The 14,536-nt window shown below is 45.1% G+C and overlaps 1 protein-coding gene across 1 annotated transcript in view; it reads left to right on the top strand.

Moving 5' to 3' along the window:
* Positions 1–5,665: 5,665 nt before the first annotated feature.
* Adamts19 (ADAM metallopeptidase with thrombospondin type 1 motif 19) overlaps positions 5,666–14,536 on the top strand; it is a 190,854-nt gene continuing 181,983 nt past the window's right edge. Inside the window, exons 1-2 of the mRNA XM_032886036.1 lie at positions 5,666–5,753; positions 6,288–6,940. Of these exons, the coding sequence (XP_032741927.1) occupies positions 5,666–5,753; positions 6,288–6,940 (741 nt within the window). The remainder of the gene's footprint in view (positions 5,754–6,287; positions 6,941–14,536) is intronic.

Genomic DNA, 14,536 nt, shown 5'->3' with positions numbered 1-14,536 from the left:
TGCCGGGCTCCTATCTTGGATATACTCTTGCTTTCTCTTGAATAACGCCTCTGTGGAGAACAAAGGACTTATGGTTTAGTCTTCTTCAATGACAGTGGGCAGTGTCTGTGACTGTAGTTCAATTACGACCTTATCAGAAAATCTGAGCTGGAAGTATCCAGATAGGTCCCTTCCAAAGAAGATAATGTGAAATACAAGCCCATGCTTTTTTAGACACAGAGGTTCTGCCTTAATTTATCCTGTAGCAATAGACCGTGAGGATCTTAAACATTATTGGTGCAGTGCAAGGAAGCACCGCTGTAAAAGAAACTTAAATTCTGAGAGAGCCTTTGTCGTTGGCATTGTGAAGAGTATCTGTGAGAGCCTAAAGTGCTACAAATTAACCTTTAAGTTCATTTGAAAAACGTTTCTGTTTAACAGTTTGCTAGTGTGACAGATATCTTCCATGTTCTTTGTCTAGGATTTTTGGTTGTGTTTTGTACGTGTTGCATGAAGTGTGTGTGTGTCTCTGTGTGTGATCTACTGTGTGCCTCTACTCACACACACACACACCTAAAACAGTCAGAAGATGTCAGATATCTTCATCTATTTCTGTCTGCCTTATTGCTTTGTGACAATCAGAAACTCACTGCCTGGCCATTGAGCTTCAAGGGTTCACAAATGGTTAGGTTACGTGCATAGGAAACCATGTCATACATGTACAAATATGATATGATGTAATATATTACAATCATGTATTACAGCCACAGTTCTTTTTTTGCCTTTACTTTACTCCTTTTTGGTGAGAAATACAACTGCTGCTTTCATCACTAGTTTGGTTTATGGATGTTGAGCAAATTGCTCCCTAAGTTTCTTCAGTGTATACCTAAGTTAGAGGCTGAATTCAGTGATTTGAGGAGGGCAGTCACACATGGAAATTCGTTAGATGGTCAGATACTAGACTAGTCAGAATTGATGAGTTCCGGGAATAGTAGAAATCCTGGCATCAATAAATGAAATGGAGAGAGCAATCAAGAATGATAAGAAATATTGATTGGGTTTCCCAACATATGAGTCCATGCATGCTTACACATACATGCATACACATACATTCCACACACACTGTTCTCTCTCTCTCTCTGTCTCTCTCTCTCTGTCTCTCTCTCTCTCTCTCTCTCTCTCTCTCACACACACACACACACACACACACACACACACACGCCCATCCCCACATAATAGAATCAGTCTTATGAACATCTTGGAAAGGGACAGATACAGCTTCCCCACGGAGAGAAAGTACATCCTTTAAGACAGGAGAAAAATATCAATGATTCTTCACCATGTTTCCCTTAGACTGTGAGCTGAACATACTGATGTCTTTGGTACTCAAAGTCTATGGTAGAGGTGATGAATCACTTGAAGTTATGAGAAAAATACTACGGCTCTTTCTTTGTATAGCCCCTCTCTCTGACCAAGAACACATGTGCATAGCAACCCTATGAGGGAGAGATATTTAGCAAGTTGTGAGCACAGTTCTAATTCTAGTGAAGCGTTCTGAAACTGTAGTCCTGGCCAAGAGTTTGGCTACAATCTTCTTAGAGACCCCTAGGCAGAAAGACTCAAGCTTAGATACTCCTAGACTCCTTAGAAGCTGTCAAATTGTAAATGTTTATTGTTTTTAAATGGTTGCTCTTCAGCAGTATAAGTGGTTTGCTCTCTGAAGCGCCTATTTTCTGGTACTCTGCTTTGTAAACTCTAGTTACATTATCTTATGTTCTAGCCTTCGGGACTTTGGTTGATTCCTTTCTGTTCCGAGTATTTGTTTCTGGGTGGTGGGCTGAGGAAATTATAGGACTTATTTCATGTGTTCTTTTTCTTCTTTTGCCCTGGGCTGCATGTGCTTTAAATGCCTAAAAACTATAGTTTCACATGTCTTTCCTGTTTTCTTTCTTAATTATTACTTTAAACCTTTATTCTGTGTAAAAGTGTGTGTGTGCTGTCTGTCTGTGTACACAATGCCAGAGGAGGCCTTCTACCATGTGGATCCAAAGGGTGAGCGTGGGTCCTCCTCACTGAGGCTGGGCAACAGGTACCTGCTGGGCCATCTCCATCCAGACTCTCGTCTCACTGTCAATGTCTGAGGTAAAATATGTGGTCTGCACTATTCTACTACAGCCAGAAACAGCTTAAGCTGTGATCTCAGTTTGGATGTGAGTTTTAGGGACAGCTAATACCTTCATAGAGTTCAGTAAAAGAGTTCTTTGTATTTTCTCAAGATTTTAAGTCTTGCCCCCAGCCCTGCAGAGGGGAGCATTTAAGTTTAGTTTTGTGCCCTGAGAAGCACAGTGCTAGTGATGAAAGAGAATAAGAGATTTTGGAGGTGGGAAAGTCAGCTCTGCATATAGAACACCCAGGCTATAAAATGCAACCTGTGAACACCCTGTGCACATGTGCAGATGTATCTTCTTACCCCTAAGCTGAGCCACCAGGCTCCCCGCCCTCTGTGTCCTTGCTCTGAGAACACAAAAGCACTGCTCTGCTGGCTCTACCTACTGTCAGGTGAAATATGCAGCAGCCTGTCAAAACCAACCTGTCTCCCAGATGCCCCGCCCCCTGAGGTTGCTAAGGAACATACATGTTGTAGTCCTCCCCTCTCTTCTTCCTTTCACCACACAGACTTTACTGAGTCCTCAATCAGATTCACCCTTTCTCTCACACTCATACACAAATCAAATCCGCTCTCACTGGTTCTCATAAGGCTCTCTTCTAGTTAGAGCACAGGCAACTCTCCACACGCCCTTTCTCTCTGAGGTTGCTTTGTTTCTCAGCTAAACACGTCAAGTTGATAGCGGCAGATTGGAAGCTAGAATTAGCGTCAATTCTAGGCTCAAGAAGTTGAAATTGCAATAAAATAACATCTAGGGACATTTTGGGAGGATTAGAATTTTTATTCAATGTAAGACATTAAGTTAACTGGGGAGTTGTGAAAAGATAGGCAAAAGAAATCATGGCTAAAAACCCAGTCACCATTGCTGATTCTAAGAGGTGCTTGCTGACAGGAGCCAGATATAGATGTCTCCTCAGAGGCTCTGCCAGAGTCTTACTGATACAGATGAGGATGCTCACAGCCAACCATCAGACTGAACAAGGGGATCCCAATGGAGGAATTAGAGAAAGGACTGAAGGAGTTGAAGGGGTTTGCAACCCCATAGGAAGAACAACAATATCAACCAACCAGACCCCACCAGAGCTCTCAGGGACTGAACCACCAACCAGAGAGTACACATGAAGAGACAGATGACTCCAGCTGATATGTAGCAAAGGATGGCATTGTCCAGTATCAGTGGGAGGAAAGGCCCTTGGTCCTGTGAAAGCTCTTTTCGCCAATGTAGGGGAGCGCCAGGGCATTGAGGTGGGAGTGGGTGGGGATGGGAGAGAGGGGAAAGGGGCTAACGTTTGAAATGTAAATACATAAAATATCCAAGAAAAATAAAGTTAAAAAAAATCATGGCTACCTTCAAAAACGTGATGGTAGGAGAAATATATGTGGAAGCCATTCCAATGCAAATTATTTGTAAACGTATTTGACCATGTACAAAATAAGTGGCATTAGTATTCAGTAGAAGGATGCAAAGCTGGCTAGAATGCAGGTAACTATTCCTGCATTTATTAAATATTAATTAGCCTCTTCCAAGGAGGACTGGTAGGGATTTCTAATAGTAGGAAAGCACTAAAGAGGGTATGGGAACTTGACACTGACAGCCCTTGACACATCTAACTTTAAAAACACAGTTCATTTAGTCTTAAGACATCCCAAACATATTCCCTTAGGTATACATAATTTAAATATGCATTTCCCTTGGAACTTTATGTTCGTGTTGTTAAAGTCGGTGTGAGAACGTCAATGTGAGACCTGCATTCTAGAGGAAGTAGCTTTAATCTCCATAGTTTCTATAGGCCTTCAGCGTCAATCTTCCCTGCTTCCTTTAACCTGTGTAACTGGGTTTGCAGAAAAGGAGCCCCAGGTTCCCAGGCGAGTCTCTGAAAACCCACGCTCTATTTACAACAGTTTTAGAGATTTTACAAAGTAAGGTTGATACAGCCGTAGCAAACTGCTACTGATACACTAGAATGTTTTCACACCCATTTGAAAACGGTGGGCTATCCAAAGCATTCAAGGACCAAGCTAATTCAAACAGTCCAAATAAACTGCCTTTGAAATAGGATCTTCTGCCTCCATTGAGGGCAACGTTACTACCTTTGAAACTAGGAGCCAAAGATAAAACAACAAAGATTGTGGGAAGCCACTCGCAGCGATTTTTTTAAAGTATATTGGCATTGACTCTTGGTGCCTGGCCTTGAAATAGTGGGTTGGATTTATCACCCTTGAGTCTGATTGAAAGTTTCTATATAACTGTGAGAGAGTAATGGGCTGCAACAAAGGAGGAGGAATTTTTTAAGATCCAAGAGGACAGAAACATAACTTACACACGCACGCGTGCGCGCGAACACACACACACACACACACACACACACACACACACACACACACACACACACATTCTCACCTGGTCTAAGAGCTTTCGAATTGTACTCCAACAAGGGGAGGAAGAGGCGGAGGAGAAAGGGGAGAGAAACACAGATGAATGGGGAGCCAAGGAAAGGTGGGCTTGAGGTCTCTGAAAACTCAGTGGTGTCTGTCTTGGGAACCTGTGTCAGCATGCTCCGTGAGAGACTTTTATTACCTCCAGGGTTGGTTCTGAGGCAGGGTAGACCAATCAAAGAACTCTGGTAAACAGGCCGCAGCTCCACGCTCAAGTCTACATTGAGCTCGGCTTTGTGTGTCGGGCAGACAGGGACGAAACTGGACAGAGGAGGAGCCAGAGGGGGAGAGTGGGATAGGAAGAGGAAAGGCCCCTACCTGAGTTTACCTAAGTCACAGCCCTGCAGGGCAGAAGGTGGGTGGGGGAATGCAAATTAGGTCTTTCGGAATGGCCAATCAGGAGTCAGGTGAGGAAATTTGGTCCCCCAAACTCCCCTTGCCCAGCCCGTGAGCACGTGTGCGGTGTTCTGGGACCTTTGTCCCGCAACATCACGCTTGGCGGGCACCTCCGGGTCCCTCGTTCTGGTCTGACCCGCCTGATTCTCCCCGCTGCTCCACACCCCTTTGCGGAGCGTGTACTCCCCCGCCCCCTCCCCCGGGCCACCCCTCTCCGCGCCGCGGCGCCCGAGGGAGTGTGCAGAGAGCTCTGCCACCGCAAGCCGTCCAAACTCGTGCGCCGGCCACACTCCGCGAGGGTGCGGGCGGCGAACCTCGGCTGGGACTGGACTGCCCCTCTGGTCCGGAGGCCGCCCTGCCTTCTGCCCCGCGCCTCCTGGCTCTCGGCGGACTGCGGGTCTGTCCCGCCGGGCTCCAGCTGGGCCTGGAAACTCCAGCACGGTTCAGAGCTCAGAAAGTCGACTCATCACCTAATTCGCCGGGGAGCTGGAGCGCAGAGAGCCGGGGCGCTGCCGGCCGCTCCTCCCCACCCCAGCCCCGCCCGGGCTCTGGGAGTCACACAGCTTGCCCTCCCGCCCCCCACCCCTGGCAGACAAAGGGCCTGGGCACAGTCGCCGCCTGGCCGCCGGCGCTCCGGGGAGGCTGCTGCGTGCGCTGTGGAACGCGCGGGAGGCGCGCGCTGTGGAGATGGGCCCCGAGATGCGCCTGACTCGCATCTGCTGCTGCTGTTGCCTCCTCTACCAGCTAGGCTTCCTGTCGCATGGGACCATCTCAGGTACGTTCTAGAATGACTTTTCCAGTTTCCTCTCGGACTTAGCCAGTGCGGATCGAGGGCACACAGGAAGGCAGAACTGGTGCACCCCGTGCGTGTTGAGCAGGGCTCTGTAGACAGCGGTGAAACAGCTTGCGGGACAGATGAGCAGGTCAGGATCACAAGCGAAGCGCGCTTCTCTTGGCCTTATTTTAGCATCTGTTGAAAGATCCACCACCACCCCCTCACCCCAAGTAATGTTTCAAAGCTGTGTTTACAGTACCTGGAAGGAAAACCGGGAGGCGTGCCATGTGTTACTTTGAGATTATGCTGGAGTTCTCACCCGTTTCAGTTAGTATATGCTAAACGATCATCACTACACACTTTTATTTTGAAAATGCCAAGGTCTGTAAGGCTTGCAGGAGTTTCAGGAGCTAGACCGGAGGTCTCGCTTTCGTGCAAGCGCCTGATATCTGTATGGACCTTGTGCCTGAGTGCTTGCTTGCAGGAGTGGCACTGCCGAACTTTAAGCCCCGCACCTATCTGCTTCATCCGCAGGGATGCAGCTCACCCCGGATCTCGAGGAATGGGAAGTCGTGTTTCCTGCACTCTGGCGCCGGGAGTCGCTGAACGCCACGGGCCTCAGCGCGGGCAGCGCAGACCCGGGATCCGGGCGGAGCGCTGGGGGCGGCAGCCGGGGTCAACCTTCTGGCAGCTCCCGCGAGGTGCGCTCTGTGGCCCGGGCACCTCTGGAAGAAGCTGCCGGAGGCCAGTCTGAGCCCTGGTTCGCGGCTCGACCCCTGCAGCCAGGTGCTGAGGACGAGGAGGAGCTCGAATCTCAGGAGCTGCCTCGGGGATCCAGCGGGGATACCGCCCTGCCCTCCGGAGCCCCGGCCCCGTGGCAGCCTTCTCTGTCCCCGCAACCGCCCTCGTCCCCGCCCCCTGCCCAGCAAGAGGAACCCAGCACAGAGGAGGTGCTGTTGCGGATTCCGGCCCTCTCCAGGGACCTGTACCTGCTGCTCCGGAGAGATGGCCGCTTCCTGGCGCAGCGCTTTGCAGTGGAGCAGTGGCCAAAACCAGGTCCAGATCCCACCCGAGCAACAGTTGACCCTCGCCCTCCTATGCCGTCAGACGCCTCGTGCTTTTACACCGGGACCGTGCTGCGCCATCCTGGCTCTCTGGCCTCTTTCAGCACCTGTGGAGGTGGCCTGGTAAGCACCCTGCATCCCCAGATAGACATTCCATCCTGTATTTAATACATCGGGCTGATTTGCATGCATCTCCTCCTCCATTCTTTCTATAATTTCATGGAACTTACTTTGACACCTTACCACCCAGGTGTCTACACTAAGTGCTATTAAAGAAACACCTCACCTCTAGGGCAGTCCAGTGACCCAGAAGTCTTACCATAGGAGTTTTCAAGCAAACTGTGAATTTCTTTGGGCTTCTACCTTTCTATTTCTTGCCAGTGGTTCAACTTCTGTCTGGTCTCCTGAGTTGCTAAAATGAGTCCACCATATGGTGTCTTTGAGCAGTTGGGAATCAATGGATCCGCTCCGTGGTGAATCCTTTCTGTATTTGCCCTCACTCTCAGTTCATCATCTCTTGTTTTACAGGTTTGTTATTGTTGGTTTGTTTGTTTGTTTGTTTTCAATGTCCTACTGCAAAATGGTCAGAACAGTTCTCTGGGGAGTATATTCTGACAGGTGTTTGGAATCTATACATATTCACAACACATTCTAGACAAGCGATGCAAATAACTGCTGACTGTTGGCCACAGGGCAGTTCTGGAATCCCACCAGTAGAGGGCAGTGGTTTAACGCCCCCCTCCCCCAAGCTATTTGACAATGTTATCCTTTCCTCTCTAGACTCCACATTAGAAAGTATCAAGGTGGAATGTTTTCTTAACACCTCTGGCGGGAAAGTCAAAACCACTCTCTACCCATGTCCACCACTTGACCTTTCTCCATGATTTGACCTCACCGGCTTCTAAGTCTGCCTTTACTTTGTGTGGGGGTGGGTATAAACATATAGTTGACAAAATTGACCATTTTAATGCGTCTTATATGTTCAGTTCAGTGGCAGTCACTGTATCTTGTTTTTCCACCATAATAACCCCTTTAATATCAGTATAAAGGGGAACTTGTCTTGAATAATCACCCTGTGAGTTGTGACTCCCTTGTTAACTGCCCTTCAGAGGGAGCCATTGATGGCTGTAGGAACTATTGTAAAAGTAACTTAATGCCATGGATGAAAATCACAACAGCAACGAAGGACAGTCAAAACCACCCAAAGCCATGGTGTGTGTGTGTGTGTGTGTGTGTGTGTGTGTGTGTGTGTGTGCAAGAGAGAGAGACAGAGACAGAGAGAGAGAGAGAGAGAGAGAGAGAGAGAGACAGAGACAGAGACAGAGAGACAGAGAGATTGATTCTTCAAAGGTCTCATGATTGAGTGATGCAAACTGTTGGACAGGGCTGTATTTTACCAGATGGGGAACATTCCAATATGGGCACTTTAGGCATGACTGAGAAGGTGGCTTGGAAAAATGACATGAAAAGCCTTGAAAATGTTTTCTGTGGAACTGATACTTGAACACCTCAGCAGGGTAAACATTTTCTGGGGGTTTCATTGTCTGCTAGCCTTCGGCCGGGGATTAAATAATTACATATAGAAAGTTCCTGGTGTGGGTAGGTGCAGTAGGGGACAAAGCATTTCACTGTATCGAGACCTGGGCTGTGGGTCAGATTTTCCGAATGAGCTATGCCCTCTCACCATACTTCAGGGAGCAAAGTCAGAACCCATGAGTAGGTTTTTCATGGGCTGAATAGGAGTTTGACATTCCTCCCTGTTTATCATGTTGGAATTTTGCTCACTTTTCCTACTAGTCACACAAGTGTATACTCTGAACTGGGAAGTCTTTGTTATTGAGGAGGACCGACATTGCCAGCAATACAGTACAGCAGTCAGACATTGAGTAAACACATAGGCAAACAGCCAAGAGAGTAGGTTTGTTACTCCAACTGCCATGCTGGCCCCCTCCCTCATGAGCTCCTGGATTGGGAGAAGAGAGGATAATTTGTGATCTTGACTCTACCATTGGCTTCCTTCCAGATTACAAGTTCCTTACCCCTCGTGTGGGGGGTAAAATTCTTAAATGATTGAATTAAGATCCGAATGGTCAGTTTTATGGATATCAAATGTATTCTCAGCCTGTGTTGAGGGCTAGAATAACCTGCCTTCAGAGGCATTGTGTTCAAATGGCTGTGACATGGGTCATAAAGCAAAGGAGTCAAGTGTCACAACAGACGTTAGAATTCCTTGCCCAAGGTACAGCCTCAGTAGGGAAGTTGGGGCTGTCTTTCCGATGTCTGGAAATTTAACCGGGTTCCTAAGAAGGGGGAGATATTCTTCAACCTCATAATAGCCAAGGAGGGTTTCAGGTGGAGAGAAGAGACTGAGGAAGGCATTGGCAGAGCCTCGGAAGGGATCGAGCAAAACAAACCTTTGTGTCTCGAAATAGAAGACCTTGAAACGACCGTTGAGATTAGACCTCTAAAGTGTCATCTGCCAGAACATGGGCCTGGGTTGGCTAACTTGAGGAGTTTAGACTATATTACTGCTTGTCCTGTAGCGCTTATGGAAGACGCCATCATGCAGAAGGTAGGTTATCTTCACATAGTGTATATCCATTTCCTCTTATAAATGCGCACGTTATGGTTGTGTATCTAGAAATTCATTTATAGGTGATGAACTGCTATGTCTCCTTCCCCCAGTTAGGGTAGTTCTGAATGATAATCTTGACTTAGTTATTCATTAGATTGGATGGACCAGCCAATCCTGTCACACTATTCAGTCAGACCTCTGTTCAATGACTCCTGTACCTAAAGCACCTTCTAGGTAGAGAAACAGAAGAAGATGGGGCAGCATTTTCGGGGAGTGCTCACTCTCACCTGCCAATCACCAGACTAAATGAGGAAGTGTGATGGTCGCCCTCACACGCTCCGAGTGCTGGGATTGGCTGCTTTGTTCTCATTTCCAACTCATTATGAGAGGGCTGGTTCTTAGTAGGCATCAAGGAACAAAGCAATAAAACCCATACCACCGAATAAATAAATAAGTAAACAATAATATAATGAATATAGCGCTTTGCCTCATAATCTTTAAAACCTAAAGTAGATAAAAATAACAAATTCTTCAAAACAGTGCAACAATTATGTCAGCCTGAATTGGACACCACAATATTACTGTTTTTTCTGTGATACCAGGGCTTCGTGCACACTAGTCAAGCACGTTACAGCTGTCCTATGTGTCCTATGCTTTAAAATAGTCAAATGTGTACAAAGAGCCAAAGAGCAGGAGACCACTGACTTTTTTTGCTTATAGTTAATATGATAGTTTTCTCAGAACGATAATCAGACGTGACTAAATCACCTGCCAATTCTTTGCTTAAATGTAGAGTTTTAACTGTTATCCCAGCACCCAGAGGCTAAGGCAGGAGACTTGTGAATGGTCACTCCCTCCCACAACCATTCCCCATATCCCCTCCCCTCTTCTTCTGAGCAGGTGGGGGCCCCTGGGTAGCACCTATCCTGGGACAACCGGTCTTGAGGCTGGGCATCAAGCAAGGGTTTTTAACATCAGTAGCCATTTTATTTAGCATCTGATACAGAATATGGAACTGTCTAGAAATAACCTTTTTTTCTTTTTCGCGTGCACTTTTCCCGTAATCAAGAATTCCATGCAGTGATGGATTTTGAACAGGTTAATATTTTGGGACCTCTGCTTTGGACAAATCATCCTATCAAGAACCAGCATGAGAGCAGATGTCAGGGCAGGGATGATGGAAGGAGAATGAGTGACAAATAGAACAAATGGACTACACATACAAATGTCATGTGACTGTCTTCCTGGGGAGAGGTGAATAAATGTCTCCTGGGGAGAGGAAACTGGAGACAGACCATAAGCAAGGATAGCGCCAAAAGTCTGACTTTTGGTACCAATGAGTTTTGTTGGGAATAGTTACAAGAATATGGGTGAGAGGTTACTTATAGGATCAGCAATAACTCAAAGACAGCTGCAGTACAGAAGTCACATTAGAATGGATGCCAGCTCACAGAAGCTGAGAACCTGGAACACACTGAACAGCCTATTGGGTTTGAGAATATTCTTTCTTGCAGCCCAATTGTTCTGAGCCTGGCCTGGTCTCTGCTTCCAGATGGTTTAGCTTCTCTGAGAGTGTCTCAGTAGTGGGTATTGCTTATATTGCTTATATTGCTGAGGGAAAGACCTAGTGATTATGCTCAGTTTCAGGGACTTCCTGAAGCCATTGAGTTGTTTACCTCTTGAGCTTATGCTTTTCCCTACAAGATAAAATGTTTCACTGTTGCTTAGAATAGGGGTTCTCAATCTGTGGAGGCAGGACCCCTTTAGGGGTCAGCTAAGGCCTTCCTGTGTATCAGATCACATTATGACCATAAAAGTAGAAAACTACAGTTATGAAGTTGCAACAAACATAATTTTAGGGTTTAGGGGTCACCACAATATTAGGAACTATGTTATAGGGCTGCAGCATTAGGAAGGTTGAAACCACTGTTGCTTTTCCTCCCTGTAAATATTCTGTACCTAAAGGAGCTTCTCCTCCTCACCTCACTTTGGGTTGATTCATAAAGAGATACTCAGACTTTGACACATTGTGACAGAATGTTAGAAAATCAAAGAGGAAACGAAAAAAAATCTAAAAATTTTCTTAAAGAGAGATCATCCACATCAGGATGGACATCAGTTGATCAGAGATGATTAAACCTGTAGTATTTGATGTTAGAGCATGGATCATTCAAGATTTCTGAATCTTGCTTTGTAAGATAGGTTCATCTTCTATTAATGTCTAAGGCCAAAAGAAATTATATTTGAAGTAAAAAAGATTTGGAATTTAACGACATGGAGCCTCCAAAAAGTGATGTAATGAAAACTCCTTCTACACTTGGCCCCTCATTGTCCCAACAAAGTATCACTCCTTATTCCTTTCAAGTATAAAACATGGTATTTGATTGTATTACATCATCTGGAGGCCACTGACCCACAAAAATATACACATGGAATTTTCAGATTTTTATAATATTTCTACCTTACGTGTTTGAGAGTTTCCCTTTTTTGAGTAATTATGGTTCAATTGATCTCAAGGCTTTTTTTTTATTATCTCTCTGTTTGTCTTGATGGACATTGGAATTATTGCAATAACCCGCTGTCATGAACATCGATGTACGTAGAAAAGTAGACATACCACTTGGGCTAGGTAGCAATTTTGCACGGTAGAAAGGTGTGTGCGTGTATTGGAATACATGTGTGATGATGTCTTGCACATGGACTTCTAAGAGAATATAAGCCCACCTTCACCTGGAGAGTTGCTAGTATTACTATTAAGGTTTTTTTTTTCATTTTCTATTATCTTATAGAACTTTACTTCATATTTTTTTTACTTTTCTACTTGAGTTTTGCTTCTCTTCATTTCTGATTATAGAGTTCCTTGAATATTAATTTTTTTTTTCGGAGCTGAGGACTGAACCCAGGGCCTTGCACTTGCTAGGCAAGCGCTCTACCACTGAGCTAAATCCCCAACCTGAATATTAATATTTTTAAAGACATTTTAATTAAACTAATACATTCTGAGAATAATTTTAGAAATATAGAAAATATATCTTCTGTAGTCTTTCATTCATAGAAAGCCACTTACCTTTTAACACTTTTATGAAAATATTCAGCTATCACAGATATTGGGAAACTAGGAAAGGTATACTTTATTAAATATCCTTTTTGGTTAGTGAGATTGGACTAAAATTTATAATATTTAGAGGACTAATAGACATGTCTGGGATTATTGATCTCACACATTGTATTTTGTGTATAATTGCTCCATGGTTTAGTTCTTACTTGGCAGGCTTTTTTATTGGATTTTTTAAAAATTTACATTTCAAATGTTATCCCCTTTCCCACTTTCCTGTCCATAATCCCATCCCCTTTCCCCCTTCTTCTATGAGGGTGCTCCCCCACCCATCCACCCACCCCTTCCCCCTCCCTGCCCTGACATTCCCCTACACTGGGGGGGTCCAGCCCTTGGCAGAACCAAGGACTTCTCCTCCCTCGTTGCCCGACAAGGCCATCCTCTGCTACATATGCAGCTGGAGCCATGGGTCAGTCCATGTGTACTCTTTGGGTAGTGGTTTAGTCCCTGGGAGCTGTGGTTGGTTGGCATTGTTGTTCTTATGGGGTTGCAAGCCCCTTCAGCTCTTTCAATCCTTTCTCTATACTTGACAGTTTGCATTTGTAGCAATCAACTATGATAAACATCTGCCTAGATACCTGCATATTCATATATGCAAAAGGTTTTTACGTAAGCGTATTGTCCAGGACTCTGAATTCTTTAAACCCTCATTAGTGGTCCTTTACATCGTAAAGTGAAGGAGGCTTGGAGAACAGGAAGTACAATAGCTGATGCTGAATGGAAGACTTCTGGTATTGATCTGTATTGGTCATAGTGAGCTCATTGCTCACGTATAGATGAGAGAATTCCATCATGGGCCAAATTTTCAAGACGAAAATTTACGATTTTTAATCTAATGTTTCCTTTTTTGAAGTTTACTAACTGAATCATAAACACCATATTAAAGATATTATTTCATTTCATTTTATTTTATCTGTATGTTTATGTATATGTCTGTGTACCGCGTGTATGCAGGGCGCCCTGGGAAGTCAGGTTAGGTTGTCTGAATCTCATTAACTGGAAATGTGGACAGTTGTGAGCCACTGAGAAGGTGCTGGGAATCGAACTCAGGATCTCTGCAAAATAAACATAGTGTAAATGCTGAACCATCCCTCCAGCCCCACAAGCACGTTTTAAAAATCATATAGACGTCTTAAACTACTTGTAAAGCAATACTAGACAGCACATTTACGTCGAAGCTCATTAGCAAGGGAATGTTTTCATTTAATAGTAATTATACCAGTCCAGATAGTTGGTTAAATTAGGGAAGCAATCCTTGGAAGTATTTACAAATGGTGGGATGAATAGCAGTCCCTTTAGGTTTGTGGTTTGGGGAGGAGTCTCCTGAAGACAGGCTTTCCTGACCAATGCCCAGACAGATGAAGAGCAGGATTGAATGCAGATTTCAGTGTGCAGCTCCAGTCAGCACATCGCTGTGTCCTTCCTCATCTTTAGTCTGATGCCAAACAGCGGACTGAGAGAAGTGACAGAATGGGAACTCAGCCAATCTGAGCTATCCGGACACGTTTATAGAGGGATCACGTGGTAGTGTTGGAAGGACCCTGGGGATAGGATAATTGAGTGCTCACTTGTCCAGAAAGAGGGACTTGGTTTCGTGTCACAGTTAGTGAGCAAGTATCTATACTACGTTGACTCCATGGTGCTGAAGCTAGGCCAGTATGGTCACTGTGAGGGTGGGGGGGGGGGAGAGAGAGAGAGAGAGAGAGAGAGAGAGAGAGAGAGAGAGAGAGAGAGAGAGAGAGAATATCATCAAAGTCATATAGTCATATTAAGAGGGTTGAAATGAAGTCATATTGCTCCAGATATATATATATTTTTTAGCTCCATTGCCTCAGTCTGGCATAACTAAAGACATGACCTTTTAAATAGCAAGCCCACACCATCATGCCTTTTAGTCATTTTCTTGGATATCTTGGTGCCTTACATGTTAACGTATAGTGTGTAGACACCAACATTAGAATCTAACTAACTAAGTAAGGAGTTAGTGTGATAACGATGTCACGTTTGCATTAAAACTCACAGTTTCTTT

Source organism: Rattus rattus, chromosome 15, assembly GCF_011064425.1.
Source record: "Rattus rattus isolate New Zealand chromosome 15, Rrattus_CSIRO_v1, whole genome shotgun sequence".
NCBI lineage: Eukaryota > Metazoa > Chordata > Mammalia > Rodentia > Muridae > Rattus > Rattus rattus.
Note: the sequence above shows the minus strand (reverse complement) of the source record. Positions and strands in the feature narration are given on the sequence as shown.